Source organism: Aspergillus alliaceus, assembly GCF_009176365.1.
Source record: "Aspergillus alliaceus strain CBS 536.65 unplaced genomic scaffold BDW43scaffold_29, whole genome shotgun sequence".
In the NCBI taxonomy this organism is placed as follows: Eukaryota; Fungi; Ascomycota; class Eurotiomycetes; order Eurotiales; family Aspergillaceae; genus Aspergillus; species Aspergillus alliaceus.
Genome location: NW_022474712.1, coordinates 170343 through 189450, shown reverse-complemented (window position 1 = coordinate 189450; position 19108 = coordinate 170343). Strand labels below are relative to the sequence as shown.

Genomic DNA, 19108 nt, shown 5'->3' with positions numbered 1-19108 from the left:
GACTACAGTGTACAAACTTCAAATATCACAACATAGGCTTATCTCAGGAACAAAAATAAATAAAAAATACTCATAAATACGATTATATTGTCCATTATATCAAGACATATCGAGTTTCCAATAACGGGAGACCTATGACGTATAATGTCGTAAAGCCGAACCCTAACACTTGACGGCCATATAGAAATCCCCATGATTTGCATAGGTAGAAGCGATAGAAGTAATGAAAGAGCCACAAGTCTTCTACAATTAAACACCCATCCATTATGTCTGATTTCACAGACCTCTCCCGCAAAGAGCCCTCGACCAGTAAGTCCTCGAATCACAACCCAAATAGGACTCTTGAGCAAGAACTGACCTGGTGGATCCTGGTGAACAGAAACTCTACTATAACAGGCCAAATCGAGAGTGAACAACGCTAGAGAAGACCTTTCGGATCCACATTCAGAGCCGGCGTGCAGGCCGACCAGAGTCGGAACCCTCGACAGGATCTAGATAAAAATGGCACGGTGAAGTCGTCGGCGGAGGGAGGCCATTCGTCTAGCATGTGAGTGATTCTCTCCGGGGTTCTAGGGCTATGTTAATTACTATAATGAGAGGATGGCTGCTGATATATGATTGTTTTTGTTTAGGGCTGAGGAAATGACGGGACCTTCTGGCATTCACTAGATGAGATGGGGTACAGTGTGTGATTGATTGGAGTTGTGATATTGCTGGAATGAGGCTACGTTGTTATATTTCTCTTATATATTATTGTTTTATTCCTTTCCTCTGGGGGTATTGAGAGCTATACTTCGCGCCTCTTGTTGGAAAACTTTTCAGAATATTGTTTTGGAATATGGTGTAAATGTGGTTGTAGTGGGGTCGGGATTTTGGTCATCGGCCTCTAATCCGAACACTTCTACAAGAGTACGTAAAGTATCGCTGCAAGTACAGAGCGTTGTAGGAGTATAGTTGCCTAGGGGTTGCATGAAGTTCGAATATGCTCCATATGAAAAAGTATCTAAAACCTGTCTCACAAGACCCTGGATTATATAATCACAGTGTATCAAAAAGTGTATCAGGCTGTATTGCTATGCCCACGAGACTTAAGGACTTGTTGATATCGTCGGATGTAACCTAATTCAGAATTATAAATATTTATTATAGATCGTAGATCAAAGTATATTTAATTTCCTTACTCTGTGATTCATTCTCGTATGCTTCTATACTGGACAATTTGTTGAGGATAACTACTAATTCTATGCCATTTGTGGGAAACTACACTAAAGTAAGCTACTAAGGTAGACTGACGTGACAAGAGACTCATGTCTTCCGCAACCACCATTCATTGCCGCTTTCGGTACTCCCGAATTGCACGATCCCGGTCGCAGAGAGGCTTGCTACCCAGCCAAGTCCCAAAATCGTGCATATCGACAATAAACAAGAACGAAAGATCCTCCATACCTCCCACAAAACCCCATTGATTTCTTCCTCTCCACCAAAAATCCCGCCACCACTTTCCTGTTGCCTGTCGGTCCGAGAGAAACATTTCCCCTGAATCCCATGCCAGGGTATATAGCCACTTTGCCCTCCTCTAGCTGATTGTCAGGACGGTCTACAGTACGACTGAGCTCTCCTTACGGCCTGAGCTCGCTACGATCCGTGCTCGGAGAGTGCGAGTACACTACAATCCCGGACACTGGTGGCTTTGCTTTCGCGCGGATGGGCGATCATATGTGCGGTCTATGCGGGAACTTTCACGGAGGTTAAAGGGCGAATTGAAGGAACTGGGCTATTGATCTATTCTAGTCTAGGAATACCGATGAAGTATGACCTCGAGTGCGACTGCTAACCACTCTCCCGACCCCGCTGTCAACCGTCCCCAACCTGTTTCACACAATTCGGACCGTTCCCGCAGCGCGACCACGGAGTCCAGCACGGTATCTCCGGATCATAAATCACAGGGGGAAAATGTGAATCCCCTCGAGGGCGATTCGGGGAGTGAACCGATTGCAGCACACCCTGAGCGGGATACGGGCCCAACGCTGGAGGAGGTAGATGAGTTTGGGCTCCCGATTCGAGTACGTGCTAGGCCTGTACGCTCGATGAGCGAATCCTCGGGTGGTGAAGAGTTTCATGATGTTGAGGAGGTTGTCTCAGACCCGGATCGTGGTGGTCGAGCGAATGATCAAGAGAGAAAGCCCGTAAATGAGGTATTGGAGTCGAGGGTACACCAGGAGGAAGGTACAACATCGGTTGCGAAGGCTAAAGACGAAGAGATGGGGACACAATCGTCAGCGGCAGCTTTGGGGCCTTGCCCTGTTGAGCATCCGCAGGAGAAGGGCGCGAGCGTACCTGAGGGCAAGGACAAGCATCCCACCGCTAATGGCGCACTTCCAGGTCATGGGGATGAAGCTCCACCTCCTTACACAGAGAAGCCGGCTGTAGAGAACCCCACTGCTGCTGAGCACTCGGATGCCCTGCAAAAGAAACGGTCGAGCATGAAAGCTTCGGCATGGTCACATCAGCGGCTCTATGAGTCCAAGGACTCCGAGGATGAGAGTGAAAAAGAAAGCGATGGTGGGTGGCAAGATATGCCCGCTATCGACGAATTTGATGTCTACGATGACCACGGGCGGTTAGTTGCTCGCGGTGCTAAACCGGAGGATAATGACGCCGTGTACAAGGGTTTGGGAGGTGCCGGAAAGGGATATACCAGAGTGCAACATGATGAGGATGCTCAGTCGGCGACCAGTCTAGATGAAGATACAAGCTATCTTTTTAAGGAAGCCGCTCACAACTCCGCTGGTGTAGAAGGAGAAGAGTTGCGCGATGCAGTCAGTCAATTGCAGGCCACAAAAGATCTACTGACTGAAAGTCAAAGGATAGCATACGTTGGGGTCGCCAGATTAGCCATATTCCAGATGACTAGAGATCTGGACAGGATTCCCTCAACCAAAGGTGCACGCAAGGCGAAGCAAAAAAGTGTTGACTCAATGCGTAAATGGGGCCAAACAATGATGGCTCGGATCTATGCTCATATGGATATCGATACTGCTGAGCAGATCATGATTGAGCAATTGGCTGAGCATGGTGTCCAACCTGCGGATCTCGTCCGACCTCTTATGCAGAATGCTCGAGTGAAAAATCCTCTGGCTGAGGAGGTCGATACGCCAAAGAAATCCGTGTCGCCCCCCACCTCCCCAAGACCGAAGGAGGAATATCGAAGCAGCCCATCCTCCGAAGTTGATAGGTCCCCGTCACCTCCACCTTATGAGACACATGAGGGTGAAGACCTCCCCGAAGTCCGTACTCCCTCCCAGCTACCTACTTCGTCGAAAATTGATATTGATCTCCGGTGGACGGTGCTTTGTGATCTCTTCCTTGTCCTCATTGCAGATTCGGCCTATGATGCGCGTTCACGGTCCTTGTTGGAAAAGATAGGTGAATCTATGGAAGTGCCCTGGTTACAGATCGCCCGTTTCGAGAAGCGCGTGGTTGATGCTCTAGAAATGCAGGAGGAAGCAGACAAAGAAACCTGGGATGAATCGGATCACATGGAAAAAAGGCGAAAGATGGCTTTGAAACGAAAATACATGGTTATGGGCTTAGCTACAGTTGGTGGAGGCCTAGTCATTGGTCTCTCTGCAGGATTGTTGGCCCCGGTTATTGGTGCCGGTCTTGCCGCTGGGCTTACCACTGTAGGAATCTCGGGGACAAGTGCTTTCCTGGGAGGAGTAGGCGGCACAGCACTTATTGCTTCTGGAGGCACCTTAACCGGAACTACAATTGGGTTGAGGGCTTCCAACAGACGTACAGGAGCTGTCCAGACTTTTGAGTATCGCCCTTTGCACAACAACAAAAGGGTCAACCTGATCGTCACCGTGTCCGGTTGGATGACTGGTAAGGTGGATGACGTCCGATTACCCTTTAGTACAATCGACCCTATCATGGGAGATCTGTACTCGGTTTTGTGGGAGCCTGAAATGCTTCGGAGCATGGGAGATACCATCAATATTCTCGCTACGGAGGTAGGTATCAGGGTGTCTCAAGTATAGACAGCTGGTTTTGTGCAATTGCTAATTATACTCATAGGCCTTGACTCAGGGACTGCAACAAATCCTCGGAAGCACCGTACTAACGGCTCTAATGGCGTCTCTGCAATTGCCACTTATCCTCACCAAGCTTTCATACTTGATTGATAATCCATGGATCGTTTCGCTGGCTCGCGCTAACGCAGCTGGGCTTATTCTGGCGGATTCCTTAATGGAACGCAACCTCGGGAAACGGCCTGTCACGCTCCTGGGCTTCTCTCTCGGGTCACGGCTTATCTTCTCTTGCTTAAGGGAACTTGCCGATCGGGGTGCCCATGGGCTCGTGCAGAATGTCTATATGTTTGGATCACCTATTGTGGCCAATAAAGATGAATATTTGAAGGCCCGTAGCGTCGTATCTGGCCGCTTTGTCAATGGGTATTCCTCAAATGACTGGATTTTGGGCTATCTCTTCCGTGCAACAAGCGGTGGGATCATGCGTGTGGCTGGTCTCGCGCAAGTGGAAGGAATTCCTGGCCTTGAGAACTTCAATGTGACCAAACTTGTGAATGGCCATATGGATTACCGAGCAGCCATGCCCCGACTCTTGAAAGAAGTGGGATGGGAGGTCCTCAGTGAAGAGTTTGCAGAGCTCGAGGATCCAGATCCAGACGACCATGCAGAGCGACAGAGAGAACTTATCCGCGAGATCGACGAGGCTCGACGAGAAGCCGAGGCCAAACCAGAAAAGAAAAGATTCGGTTTGTTCAAACGAGGAAAACTGGCTCAAAAGAAAGGCTGGGAAACATACGACGTGGAGCGTAATAATGCCATCCCTCGGGATTCGAGTGACAGTAACGGAACAGGAAATGTGTTATTCGATATCGATGCGATCAGAGCTGAACTTGCATCCGAGAGCATTGAAGTTAAACAACTCGAGTCGACTCTTCCTCCTATGAAGTTAGACTTAAACTCCCCATCCAGCTCAACCACAGCTTCGCCGACACCATCAGATAGTAAAGATGCTGCGAAGGCCCCCACGCTTGATAAACCCGTGCCTCAATCGCCGCTTGAATCTCAGTCTCGGCCCAAGGCTTCTATTGATCAGCATTCTTCTACACAAAAAGAAGAAGAGATAGAAATGACTTTTGACACATCCTACCATGAACCTCTTCAGCGTTCGCATTCGTCCTATGAACCCACAGTTGCTGCTTCGTACAATGCTCAACCTACACGGCCAGGGCTGCGATCTTCGTTGACGACGCCGGCTGGTGTTGGTATTGGCATTGGTGCCAGTGCGCTCGGTGCTTTGGCTCTCGAGCCTAACGCCTGGGCTGATCATGATGTAGGGTATGGGGACGAGGGAGAGATTCAGATGAGCTTTGAGTGATGAACTTTCACGACTATAAAACTAGAACGAAGATGCATTTGTCAAGCTTGGTTATGTGAATTTTGATGTCGAATGTTCGCTGGAGTACAAATAACTTCTGTTGGCTTGCCTTTTTTCTTTTCTTTCCCTTTTTCTTCATCTTTTCCCCTTTCCTTATTTATTACTTTTCTCTTCTTCTACCTTAGCCACTACCCCCTTTCTCTTCTTCCATATTCATAGAAGGTGCGACCTTATTGATCTTACTCTGTGTTGATGGAGATCCAAGATTCATATTGTTACTTGAGATCCGACCTCTAGTGCATACTTATTTTTGCTCTTGCACATCATTCTATCGGGGCACAATACAGCATTATAATCGGTTCATAAGCCATTGTCTTTCTTCTATTTTGGTTGAGCGCTTCGTCAGTTCATGTCCGGATTGCGGGCCGTTATTCTTAACACCCATGAGCTACTGTATTAACCCGTACAAATTACCGTTTCTGTCAAGTACCAATTAATGATTTGCTTAAAAAGTACCTACATAATAGTAGAAATAAATGATGGCACGGAGTACAGTCAGCTCGTTCAATGAGTGGGCAGCCAAGGATTTGATTACCTGGAAAAACGAGGCTTTGAATGGACTTATTCTTAGCGATTGATGGAAATGCGGAGTTGCAGCCGATAGCGTGTCACCACACGCGTTTCTCTTCTTCCTGCCACCCTCAATTCCCGTTTCACATTATTCTCACCCATTTCTCATTCTCTATACGATAACTTCTTACCTAACAAATGCGCAATTCCTCCGTACCTCGCTGCACATCCAAAGTTGTTTTCCGGCCCTACCCACTATGGTCAGCACCCTCCGGCCGAAGCCCGATTCGAGCTTCGCATCCAACCGCCTAACAACGAACAATTTCCACGGAAAACATCTCCTTTCTACTTTCAGAGAACAAGAAAAAAGTTCCGAGCTAGTCATTAAACCCGAACCCGCGACAGACGATGAGCCTGTTAGCTCCAGCGACGAAGAAGAGATTAAGAGCAACGCCAGCCTAAATGAGGCTCTCGACAACGAGAGCACGCCTCGTCGATCAGGGCCGACCCTCGAAGAAAAACTAGCGGGGAGCTCCCAGGGAAGTGGAAGATTGTCACAAACTCCGCGAACGAAGAAGGGGATAGAAAGCCCAAGGCCCCAACGCTCGAGCCGTAAAAGGATAATGAACGATGCGGCTCCTATAAAGGGTGGAAGTGACAACGGCGACCCCTTTTCGGAGTGTGGATGGTCCTCCCAACCTCAGAAGAGACACAAGGCCGCTGATTATGGATCCAAGAAAAAGCGCAATTCAGATATCTATATGAGGACGCCGAGTTCCAGTATGACACCTTTACGCACGGATTCCCCTGACCGTAAGCCGAAGTCGGCAGGCAATTCACCGCATACTGCGAAGAAAACGAAGGATGATGGATTTAAGGTCCCGAAAGATTACCACGTTGCCAGCCCGTCGTGTAAACCACGCTCGTCCCCCGAGTTCAAGGCTCCTCCTTTGCCGAACGATACATTCTCTAGTTCCTCCTTTGCTCCTTCCTCCGCTCGAGAGCCTGCAGTCTTCGACATCGATGATGGGGATGCCTCTCCTCTCAGTTCTCCGCCTAGCTCGCTATCTTCTACTGGTTTAGAGGACATGTTTGACGATGTGGGCGACTTGCCGAAGCCGAAGCCGAAGCAGTCTCTGTGCCCTTGGTGTAAAGAAACTGTAGATCCGGAACTCCTGTTACGGTTCCAGTCCCAGCCGAAACAGCGCCTTCGGGAGCAGCAGCGGTTCTGCGATTCTCATAAGCAGGCCACAGCCCAGAAAGAGTGGCAGGACAAGGGCTACCCGACTATCGATTGGGATACGTTCGATGATCGGATCCGTGGATATTTCGACGACCTTGAGACTCTTCTGGTTCCAGATAGCCAGTCATACTACCGAAACATGCTGGATTCCACATTGAAGTCGGGCAAGGCCAAGAACTTCCGCCTGACGCTAGAGGGAGATGGTCTGGAGACAATCTCTTGTGGTTATTACGGTACTCGAGGTGCTGGTAAAATGTAAGGTACCTTCAGTTACTTGGCAAGGCTCAGATCTCCGAGATTAATGTGAAATTTTCACAGGTTGCAAGCTTTAACCGTGCGCTTCTCTCGTAAATTGCGCCGCCTGGCAGTCAGCGACCACATTGTCAAGTTGGCTGGGGTTGTCGGTTATGCACAAGCAGTGCTCGTGCCTGAATTGGCAGTCCGACTCGTCAAGGATGATATGGAGGTGAACGATGATACTGCCCGGCAGATCTTGCGCGACAGTATTGATATTGGCGAGAGGTTGAATTTCGAGTTGAACGACAAGGTTCCGATGCCTAAAGAACCCGAACTTTCGACTTATGTCTAGTTTGTTTATCTTCCCCTTCTCCCAACACCCCCCTTCTCTCTCTCTCTCCCTCTCTCTTCTTCTGCATTTACCTATTTCAGTTTCCTTTTCGGACTATTCGGATATTGCATGTCTTGATTGTATATAACAGAAGCGTGACACGTGATACCTATTGTGTTTGTGTTTTGACGGATGATGGAAGATTGCCTCATACGCGCCGCGGATGGCGTGCGATGGATTGAAATGACAGGAGTATTTGAGAGTATATTGTTATTGACGGAAATATGTTAATAACGGGTGATGGTAGGTCATCACCCAGGTTTTATGGTACGATATGCTATGTATGTACAGTATAATATAGTACCACCATTCTGTCGGAACGTAACTCCGAACCAGAGCAACGGAAGAAGAAATTTAGTAAGCTGTCAAATAGCCAACCGATAAGCTTTTCCGTCTCCGCTTTGGGACGGAACTCCGCACGGGACTTCCGATAAAGCCCAATGACTGAGCATTACGTAGGAGGGAGAGCTCTCGATTAGATAAAGAGTTCCTTTGCCGCCAATGCCCCCCATACTTCCCCGAACCAATTCCTACTCTTTGCTGACGTGACAAGAAGTCAATGCTGACCTTCATCTGTCCCATGCCCTACCCTCTTACCCTCTCATCCCCTCAATTCACCTAGTTAAACCATGTCACCTAAGATGAGAGAGAAGTCCACCATGGCTTCTGAATCCACCCCTCTCCTCCAGGTCGTCAGTGTCGCTCCCCAGCGACACCGGTATCCCCATCACAGGCTACGTCAGCTCTGTACCTATAGTCTCGGAATGCTGCTCGTAGTTTCAGTGTTCTTATTCCTTCTGCCCTCGGCTGTCTTGCCACGAGAACATGGCTCCATTTGGTCGTATTTCCCTGGAGCTAACCCCTTCCCTCATAATGCCTGGCCTCACGGTTACGGTCTCAGCTATGAAGAGCTGCAGGCCATTCTCCAAATTACCCCTTCGGCTGAAAAGGCCCGGGAATGGAGCAGCTACTACACGGCAGGCCCTCATCTCGCTGGCAAGAACCTGAGCCAGGCGATTTGGACTCAGGAGCGCTGGCAAGAGTTTGGCATTGAGGATGCCAACATTGTGGCCTACGATGTCTACATCAACTACCCCTTGGATCATCGTCTGGCTCTGTTGAAGAAGACGAAGGATAAGACTGAAGTGACGTACGAGGCATCCTTAGAAGAAGACGTCTTGGAGGAGGACCATACAAGTGGTCTTCCTGATCGTGTACCTACTTTCCACGGCTACTCCGCTAGCGGAAATGTCACCGCCCAATTCGTTTACGTCAACTTCGGCACGTATGCCGATTACGAGGACTTGGTTAACGCCAATGTCAGACTTGCCGGCAAAATTGCGATCGCTAAGTATGGTCGCAACTTCCGTGGGCTGAAAATCAAGCGGGCACAGGAGCTGGGCATGGTGGGTGTGATCTTGTATGATGATCCACAGGAAGATGGTGAAATCACCGAAGAAAACGGATACAAGGCGTATCCGGAGGGTCCCGCGCGGAACCCGAGTGCCGTGCAACGGGGTAGCGCCCAATTCCTGAGTAAGTTCCTTCGGCTTTCATCCGTGTGGTATGATTTAATTAAAGTTGACTGACGATGTGTGTGAATTAGGCATTGCGCCGGGCGATCCTACGACTCCTGGTTGGCCGTCCAAGCCTGGGTGTGACCGTAAAGACCCTAGCGGTTCAATTCCGTCTATTCCCTCAATTCCAATTTCATACAAGGAGGCCATACCCTTGCTGATGGCTCTGAACGGACATGGCCCCAAAGCGTCGGACTTCAATGAACGGTGGCAAGGTGGAAAGCTCGGTAACAAGGGCGTCGAATACAACATTGGCCCTTCGCCCGATGATGTGGTCATTAACTTGCATAATCAACAGGAGTACGTTACTACCCCCCTATGGAATGTCATTGGTGTCATCAAGGGCGCCATTCCAGATGAGGTGGTAATTTTGGGCAACCACCGGGATGCTTGGATTGCTGGCGGTGCGGCAGACCCGAATAGCGGCTCCGCTGCCCTCAACGAAGTTGTTCGCAGCTTTGGCGAAGCCCTCAAGGCAGGATGGAAGCCATTACGTACGATCGTCTTTGCCAGCTGGGATGGAGAGGAATATGGGCTGCTAGGATCGACGGAGTGGGTGGAGGACCAGCTTCCCTGGCTTTCAAAAGCCAACGTTGCCTACCTCAACGTGGACGTGGCTGCCTCCGGGACTAAACTGGGCCCCGCGGCGAGCCCGTTGCTGAACAATGTGATATATGATATCACTGGCCTTGTGCAGTCCCCCAATCAGACCGTTCCAGGCCAAACGGTCCGTGATGTTTGGGATGGTCATATTAACACCATGGGAAGCGGCAGTGACTTTACTGCCTTCCAGGACTTTGCGGGCGTGGCCAGCTTCGACTTGGGCTTCAATCGCGGCCCCGAGGATCCCGTATACCACTACCACTCCAACTATGACAGCTTTGACTGGATGGAACGATTTGGTGATCATGGGTGGCTTTACCACGAAGCCTGCACGAAACTTTGGGCTCTGGCTGCGGCCAAATTGGTCGAGACCCCTGTTCTGTCCCTGAGTGCGGCTGACTACAGTGTTGGTCTGGGTCAATATCTAGAAAATATCAAGCCCGATGCAAAGCATTTGCCGGGCGGCGAGTTTGACTTTGGGTCTCTGGACAGAGCAATTGCCGAGTTCCAGGCTGTGGCTAAGCAATTCGACGCCTATAGCGCCGACCTGACCTCCCAATTGGCGGAGGACCTTCCCTGGTACTTGTGGTGGAAGAAGGTGTGGCTCTATTTCCAGATCCGTATCGTTAACGACAAGTACAAGGCCCTTGAGCGGGCCTTCCTGTATGAACCCGGACTCGATGGGCGTAGCTGGTTCAAGCATGTAGTGTTTGCGCCCGGCATCTGGACCGGATATTCGGGTGCGACGTATCCTGGACTGGTGGAGAGCTTTGACGCCGGCGATGTGGGTAATGCTCAGGTGAGGAATTATACTGCGATGCTAAGCTTTTAGAGCGGCCACGCGCTAACGTAAAGTTTTTTTTCTCCCCAGAAATGGCGCTCTATTATCGTTGAGCGTTTGGAGGCCGCCACGAAACTGCTTAAATGATTGGATGATCTAAGGGTATTGGAAAAGATGTAAGGGGGAGAATCTCTGGTGCTTAAGGTCTACAACCAAACAACAAGGATAGGGGAGATATGACGGTGTGGGGTTGGTTGCTAGGGATATAAATCATATAATATACATGGCAGCTGACCCTACACTTACTATATAATAGTTGTTGACCTTAGTTCTGAACCAATCAATATAGACAGACATACTCGAGACAAAGATCGTGAAGGATTCCGGAATTAATACGAGAGGGTTGACTCAAAGAAACGGAAAAGAATCCGCGGCGATATTTATCGAGTTAGATTAAGCCTGAAGCCAGTCACGGGTCTCTCTCTCTTCATGATAGTTCTAGTCTTTCGACCCACTCGCGCCGTCTCCACTGATTTTTCTCCTCTCTTTATTACTTTTCTTTTACTTTACTTCTGATCGATGATCAATTAAGCTCCATCTCACCTTCTAAACACATCTCCTTTCTTTCTCTTTTTCTTTCTCTTTGTCCGTGCTTCTTCTAGGGCTCGCTACTGGGATCGACGACCTGTTCAGCGCTCATATATACAGGATCTCGTGCAGCATCCTTCTTCATGCTGGAGAAACAGCCAAGGCTGCCGGTCCGGCAGCTAGTTATTCTCTGTAAGTCTCCATGAAATGCTTCACAGTCGGTACTACGCTAATCCCTGCTTTCTACAAAACATCTAGCGATATGTCGCTTTGCTGAACCTGGTATGTTTATGAAAACTCAATATATCCATTCTGCAAAGTTTTCCGATTCTAGCGACTAGATCGGCGGATGATGGCGCGATCAAGTGCTAAAATGATCTATCCCTACCGCAGTTGTTATAACTTCTGTTTTGCCGTATCTCGTATGCATCATATTTTAATTTATTTATTTCCCACTTCTTGTTATCCATATTGTTGTCCCCCTTGGTTCTTACCTCATCCCACACTGTACATTTGGTATGTCTGTCTCACAGGTATCTAACTGCTGTATAGCCGGAGATGATCGAATATGTCGGCGTTCCCAAAGATGAGGTTGCAAAATGGGTCGGAATTTCCTCTGCCGTCACGTCCATAAGCCAGGCGGTCATGGCAGTCACTTGGGGTACTGCTTCGGACCATATGGGTCGTAAGCCCATCATTCTGTTGGGGCTTACCTGCACCATGATTTTCTCTTTGCTATTTGGCGTCTCGCAAACCCTAAGCATGATAGTGATCACCCGCGCGTTTCTCGGGCTTATGAACGGTAACGTTGGCATCATTCGTACGATGGTGGCCGAAATGGTCCCAGAGAAGGAGCTGCAGCCTCGCGCCTTTAGTGTTATGCCTCTAGTATGGACTATTGGGACCATTTTTGGCCCTGCTTTTGGCGGTGCTCTAGCACGCCCAGCGGAGAAGCATCCGGAAATTTTTGGTGACTCGGAGTTCTTCAAGAGGAACCCTTTCATCCTGCCTAATCTAGCGTCTGCGTTCCTCTTTATCATTGGAATCGCGACAGGCTTCTTGTTCCTCCACGTAAGATGACCACATGAACGACGAAGGGACATCATCTAATTGGAGTACAGGAAACGCTGGCAACAAGGAAGGACCGCCGCGACTACGGCTTAGTATTAGGTAGCATGCTAGCAAGTTCTTGCACTTCACGGGAAAGGAAAGAACGATATATTGTGCAGGACACCGAGACTACCCCTTTGCTGGGTGAAACCCCATCTCAGCAGAAGAAAGCTCCAGCCAAAAGACCCAGTTGGAAGGAGGTTTTCTCGCCGCAATCCAGACTGGTACTCATAGCATATGCCTTGCTGTCGCTGCATACGATGGCCTTCGACTCACTACTGCCGGTGTTCTTGCACACTCCTGCCCAACAGATACATGACAACCCAGATGTACACCTGCCATTCAAATTCATAGGAGGATTTGGTGTCGGTAAGCTTATGTGGGATCAAGCTTGATTTGTTACCTACCATCTAACCATGTTTCTTTCTACCAGACTCCCAGACCATCGGCATGTATTATACCCTGATTGGAATCATTGGGATGGTTTTACAATTTATTGTCTTCCCAATGGCCGCCAAACGATTCGGTGTGCTCAACTGCTTGAAGGGCGTGGTGCTTGTCTTTCCTATGATTTACTTTGTGACACCGTTCACCTCTCTTGTCCCGGAGTCTTTGCGCCACTTAACCGTCTTTTTCCTCATGCTCTCAAAGCTCTCTGCTTCCATCTTTGGATTCCCTTGCATCACGATCCTACTTACCAACTCTGCGACTAGCTTAACTGTGCTTGGGACTCTGAATGGTGTTGCTACGAGTGTCAGTGCTGTTGGACGAGCCGCCGGGCCAGCCATCTGCGGAGCCGCGTTCTCGTTCGGAGTGAAGAAAGGCTACATCATCTTCCCATGGTGGACGCTCACGATATTCGGTATCTTGAGCGCTATCCCCATATACTGGACCGTGGAGACGGATGGGTTCCAGGGCAACGGCGTGGTTGAAGAGGACGAAGAACCTCAAGAGACCGAGTACGGGGCAGCAGATCAACGTCGGTCTCCTGAGAGCAGGGCTTGCCACTAATCAACTTTATACCGTATCAAAAGTTGTACAAAAGTCCACGACAATTGTCTCCGTCGCCTCCATGCATACCAAACAAGAATGACCCGCCTGACAATGCTGTAACCTAAGCTTAATAATCACCGCTCGTTGCGGAGACAGGATCCCACGAACGCTGATAAAGAAGTGATGATCATGAACAAAAGTTATGCCAGCGATAGCCATTTAAATGAATGATAGTCAAATATGCTCAGTCGGTGAAATTGCAAACCCACCTAGTTGTCTCATCAATATAATATACAAGTGGAGTACTCCAGCTGTCTCCATGAAATACCGAGCGCCGAGCTCCCCATTGACCAATCATGACGACGACAAACGGAGCCTGTTCCCTTAACTCCGATACCATACCACATACATAGCATCACCTCATCCCCCCATCTCTCACTCTTCTCGACTTGAAACATCTCTTCACCCAAATCCCAACTATCCAAATCCAAATCCATTTAAACAAAATGGTCCGTCCGCCCATTTCCTATCCTCACAACCTCCACCATCCCAGACCCCCACTCACTCCCTCAAACCGCATATACTAACCTTTCCCGCAACCCACAGACATTGGAAACCAACTCCGCCCTCTCTCTCTCCCTCCTCACCTCCCTGGGTGGAATCATCGGCTACGCGCGCACCGGCTCTGTCCCCTCCATCGCAGCCGGTCTCTCCGTCGGCGCCCTCTACCTCTACAGTTTCCAGCGTCTCCGCATGGGCCAGACCTACGGTGATGAGCTGGGTCTCCTGGCATCCGTCGTGCTAGGCGGAAGCTCGATTCCCCGGGCGTTCAAGACGTGGAAGCCGGTTCCTATGGGGTTGAGTCTGGTGGCGATTTACGGACTTTTCGTTTTTGGGAGGGCGGTTTTGGCGAAGAATTAATCGGGTTTCTTTGCATGATGGCATGGCATGGGTTTAGGTGGTAGTTGTAGTGGGTGTTGTGGATGTTTGTATGTATTATACCTATTAAGCTTATTTTTTTTTTTACTTTGAGTCTCGAGTGATTGGTTCGTGGTGGTTGTGGCGTGGATTATTATCTTATTCCAAGTTGTTTCTTTGTTCTAAACGAGAAGATACACTGAACTAATCCGAGATTGGTTGATTTCCAAATGGATGATAGCCTACCTTCACCAGGACTTACGGGTAAGTAGACCGGTTTCGCGCCGATGACAGTAACAGAACGCATTCGCGAAGATCAGCTCCTTCAGTAAAATTCGACGACCAACTCACCAACTCTTATCGTTGCTCATTCGCGCAGCCGTGTCTCGAACACCATGGCAGGGGAAAAAGGCGCACGGGAAAGCCACGGCGACACTCATGCGAAACTGGAGCGATGCCTGCTGCAAGGCCCGCTCTTTTCTTTTTTCTTTTTGCAAAGGCCGCCAACTACTGACAGAAGATCAGGGTAGGAAGCAGTAAAGCATGACCAGAAGATAGATCATCAAAACGTGTATCTAGAATTTGACATGCAATCGAACTTAGCTGGATTTTGTGGTCCATTCCTGTCCGCTGACCTCGCAGGTCTTGCGCGTATCGGGCCGAGCATCGAGAAGGTCGGCTGAGTTGTCCCCCATCGCCAACCGTTCTGGTTTCTTCGGTAACTAATCCGTTGCGTCGAATATGGTGTCCGGGCCCCGTTCGGCCCCAGCGACGGCCGCAGGAACTTGTTCTTCAAGCGCCGTTTCCCCTAAACGGTTGGGAACGAATGCGTACCTTGACAACTTCGCCATCTTTTCCTCCGGACTGGTCTCATTGTCAGAATACACCAATCTTGATTGCTTGGACTTGTCCTTTTTGGTGGGCTTTTCTTCTGTGGGAGGGGCAGCGGTTGCAGCTGCTTGGTCGGCTTCTTTTGCGGCGCCGGATATGAGATCGTCAATAGACGACGAGATCGGCGTGGCTTCGGCTCCTGGTGGTTTCTCGCCGTTGGCGACTCCGGTCGGTGCACCGGCGGTCGGCACCGGATGACCCATATGCATCTGTTGTAGCTGATAGGCATTGACCTGGGGAGCGCCCACGGCGGGTCGTTGCGGAAGACCGGGGGCAGCCGGCAAGCTCCCAGATCGCTGGGGAAATGCGGCGACCTGTGGGGGCGTATTGGTCTGAGGAGTTGGTTGTTGTTGCTGTTGTGGCGGGAATGGTGGGGGTGTTCCATAAGCTGGACCAGTCTGTCCGGGGGTACCCTGAAACGATTGCGGGGAGTATCCCGATGGAGTATACTGCGCACTAGGAGGAAATTGCGATTGTCCGCCTGGTGAGAAATTCTGGTAGACTGGACTTGCCGTTTGTTGATAAGGGGAGCCCGCACCTCCGTACGGCTGAGGGTATGTGTACTGTGAGGGGTTTGGGGCGGTTGTCGAGGGTGACTGGCTCTGTATCACACACGGTTAGTTGTCGGAGAACCCTTCAACAGCTGAATATACTAAGGAAAACCTACAAAGGTACCCACATTCTGTGTTTGTCCAGCACCAACAGGCGTCGCATCGCCACTGCTTTCTCCCGTACGTGCCTCGGCCTTTTTAGCTTTGTGTTCTGCCAGCCGCTTCTTCAGATCCGATACGTTTTCGAGCTTCGGTCTTTTTGCTGGCTGTCCACCGACGCCCGCGCCCGGGGGAGGGTTTCCAGTCTGGGCCTGACGCTCGGCCTCGGCTTGGTGGAACTGTGTTACGACTCGCTGGTTATGAGTCTGAATGATGTCTTCAGGGACACCTTCCATGCCAAAGATCTCAACATCAAGACTCGATCGGTTCGGAAGCGCATTATCAACAGCCGATAACTGCTCCTTATGTACTTGACTCATATGAACCGACAATCCTGTTCGCGGGTCGTTAGAAGGTCAATCGGCCTAGAACCGAGAAATGCGTCGCGACTCACCTCCGGCAGTATTAAGCCTTCTCCCGCATCTTTCACATTTGAAATGTTTAGCTTTCTGATGTGATATGAGGATCTTGAGGTCATCGAAATCGCGCTCGCAGTAGTAACACCATGGACGAGCTAAAACCTCTTCCAAGGTTGGTCCGCGTCTCTTCTTTCCCATGGTTGCTGAGGCCTCTGGTAATGATCTACGCTAATAATAGAGGATATCCGACGTCTGATTGACGATGGTTGTGGATGCAGCCAAGGTCTGTCGACGCGTTTGCGACTCGTCGCCGGTAATGGAAGCAAGTGCTTTGAGGTGAGGCTATAACGTCACGTGCAGATCAGATTTATCTTGGTGTTTCTCTGGTGTGACGTATCCGATACTAGTTCCATACATCCCATGCATGATCACGTGGTGTCATCCTTCCCTTCCATCGTTTTATACAAGTTGCATGAAGAGCATGCTATAATATCGTCTCGGTTGCCCAATTGGTGAGCACATATGACTGTTAAGGATTTATCCTCTCCTGGGGCGAGGAGCTTTATTTTGCACCCTTTTCTACCAGATGATCTCTGCCATTTCTTTCTTTTTCATCAAGGAAAGCAGGGTCTCAGGATTACACAGTTATCATCAAATTCCTTGTTTCTGGGAATGCTGTGCATGCAAGACTTTTGGCATTTCTTGAGTGCGAACTATTCGGTACATATATATCCCCGTTATAATATAAAATGAAAAAAGGCTATTCTAGGTCAATCGCGATGCAATATCCACTGTGTCTAGTCTCCTTATACTATACTCACCCTCGCAGGCCCTAATAATGCACTCAATCTATGACGCCGGGTGATCTTTTATTGACCATTTTCTAGCAATTGTTTACCAAATATCTATTCATACTACTACAGTGCTCTCGTGGCATTTCACAGAGCTTGGAACCGACCGAGATGCCACCCAACACACTCAAGGCAGTAGTTTGGGCAGCGACCTGCGCATTGTTGCGGGAGACATGGTGGAATGGCATACAACAAATTTCGGCGGCCAGGATTGCTCGGAGAAGACAGGCGTCCTCGGCCAAAAGTGGCGTAGTATGGTATGGAAGGATGCAAGGAGCTAAGGCATGTGAGAATGCAGTCGAGAGTTAACGAGCCCCAGCATCGACTCCCTCTCAAATAACGGAACTGATACTTTTGGATTGCAACGGCGGTGCGTCATGAAACTGCCTTGGGATAAAGCTGCTCACAAGACAGTGGATACAACCAGAAGACCGACATTTGATAGATATCTTGCCAAATACCCCAGCACATTTATCCAAGACAGTGTTCCTTGACGAGCAGGGTTGAGGATGCTTTGATCCTAGTGTTCTTATACTATATGTATCTGAAATATGTTTCTTGCGGAAAGCTCGAAGCGATAGTGAGTTGTTTTCTGGATGGGCATTACCCTTGAGCCCACCTCTGTAGGGATTGTCACGAGCCTTACATTTATGAATGGCATGGCATGTTAATATACATGTATACAAGTTAAGTCGCATTCCACGTAGGATTTGCTACTAATGCCCATGTGCACAGAAGTAAAGGAGGCATAGACCAAGCAGATTCATCTTCCTATGGTTTTGATCTAGAAAGGGTTGTACATAGCGAGTCAGATAAGGCGCCTTTCCGTAGACAGGTGCCGAATCATGGGGTAAAGAAGTGGACAAATGTCCACTCCTTCGTTTGACATCATGTCTGAGGCGTTAGTGATAGTAGTATAGTGTTGGCATCTTGGCGGTGGTGCTTTAGAGAGGAACTGAAGTTGCTGCCTACTGAATACGTATATTGGCACGTCTTTCAATTGTGGGGCGATAGGAACTAATCTTGAACCATCACTTTATACACAATACGATTATTGTGATAGAGTCTGGCGCTGTTTACCTCTTTCCTTTTTGCTTACTTTTTCTCTTTTTCTTCTCTTTTTCTTGGGACTTCTAGTCGCTGTGTTAGGGTTCTGTTTGCCTAGTGGGGACAGCGGTCTCCACCCTTTCGTACGGTGTAGTAACAGGTACTACATGAGTACTATAGATAGTACAAGAGGTACGTTAACGCGGTACAGGGATGTGCCCTGACAATTCTATGCACAGATATAAAGGGAATAGGGGGATGAAGATGAAGTTATGTTGCAATTCATCCAAAAAACTTAGACACTACAATTACGATAGTCAGTTCCAGAGGGATATATGAATCAAGCTCTATTGGAAAAAGCGGGATTTGTACGCGAGCATGACGCGGCCTCATCCCCATCACTTCCTATTCTTTCCACCAATGCCACCACAAGTCTCAAGATTCTTCTCAGTAGCCGCGCGCCCACGATGCCTTGGAACTGGTGGAACTATTGTGGCAAGGATGGGCTGTACTAGCCTAAGTATGTCGTCGACCGTGTTTCTTGTCGGATGCCTCTAAAAAGAAATCCAGAAGAAAAGAAAAACAGTAATTATGACAGGATTTATGTACGGAAAGTATGGGAGTATCAAAAGAATCTTTAAAGCAAAGCCCCTCATAGGGGTGGAGTTTGCGGACTTCTAATAATATTAACGCAATATGAATGGTTCGATCTAGATCCACAAGGCTTTTCCCATAAACCTGTGCGTATCTGCCATGAAAATGACTTGCCACCAATTTCGGCAAGTTAACTAGTAGTTGAGCACGCGACTGACTTAATTAGATAATTTAAAAAA

At 49.0% G+C, this 19108-nt stretch overlaps 5 protein-coding genes across 5 annotated transcripts; 4 read left to right on the top strand and 1 right to left on the bottom strand.

Moving 5' to 3' along the window:
- The first annotated feature begins 1676 nt into the window (after positions 1-1676).
- BDW43DRAFT_111425 (TMCO4 family protein) lies at positions 1677-5925 on the top strand. Its single transcript, XM_032037926.1, has 2 exons — positions 1677-4013; positions 4078-5925. The coding sequence occupies exons 1-2, from the start codon at positions 1812-1814 to the stop codon at positions 5404-5406; spliced, it is 3531 nt and encodes a 1176-aa protein (XP_031899090.1). The 5' UTR covers positions 1677-1811; the 3' UTR covers positions 5407-5925.
- Positions 5926-6233: 308 nt separating this feature from the next.
- Positions 6234-7808, top strand: BDW43DRAFT_312248 (RTC4 family protein; the record flags this gene model as incomplete). The annotated part of the gene is made up of 2 exons (XM_032047332.1): positions 6234-7474; positions 7538-7808. 2 exons carry the CDS (start codon positions 6234-6236, stop codon positions 7806-7808), a joined length of 1512 nt encoding a protein of 503 aa, XP_031899089.1.
- Positions 7809-8343: 535 nt separating this feature from the next.
- On the top strand, positions 8344-11327 carry BDW43DRAFT_111280 (M28 family metallopeptidase). The gene is made up of 3 exons (XM_032037923.1): positions 8344-9383; positions 9454-10826; positions 10899-11327. Exons 1-3 carry the CDS (start codon positions 8477-8479, stop codon positions 10953-10955), a joined length of 2337 nt encoding a protein of 778 aa, XP_031899088.1. The 5' UTR covers positions 8344-8476; the 3' UTR covers positions 10956-11327.
- A 1-nt stretch (position 11328) lies between these two features.
- BDW43DRAFT_111297 (MFS transporter) lies at positions 11329-13885 on the top strand. Its single transcript, XM_032037924.1, has 5 exons — positions 11329-11588; positions 11655-11678; positions 11949-12467; positions 12518-12875; positions 12940-13885. Exons 3-5 carry the CDS (start codon positions 11955-11957, stop codon positions 13515-13517), a joined length of 1449 nt encoding a protein of 482 aa, XP_031899087.1. The 5' UTR covers positions 11329-11588; positions 11655-11678; positions 11949-11954; the 3' UTR covers positions 13518-13885.
- Positions 13886-14860: 975 nt separating this feature from the next.
- On the bottom strand, positions 14861-16737 carry BDW43DRAFT_111345 (putative C2H2 finger domain protein). The gene is made up of 3 exons (XM_032037925.1): positions 16413-16737; positions 15988-16352; positions 14861-15910 (listed from the first exon to the last, which is right to left on the bottom strand). Exons 1-3 carry the CDS (start codon positions 16573-16575, stop codon positions 15140-15142), a joined length of 1299 nt encoding a protein of 432 aa, XP_031899086.1. The 5' UTR covers positions 16576-16737; the 3' UTR covers positions 14861-15139.
- Between the last annotated feature and the right edge of the window lie 2371 nt (positions 16738-19108).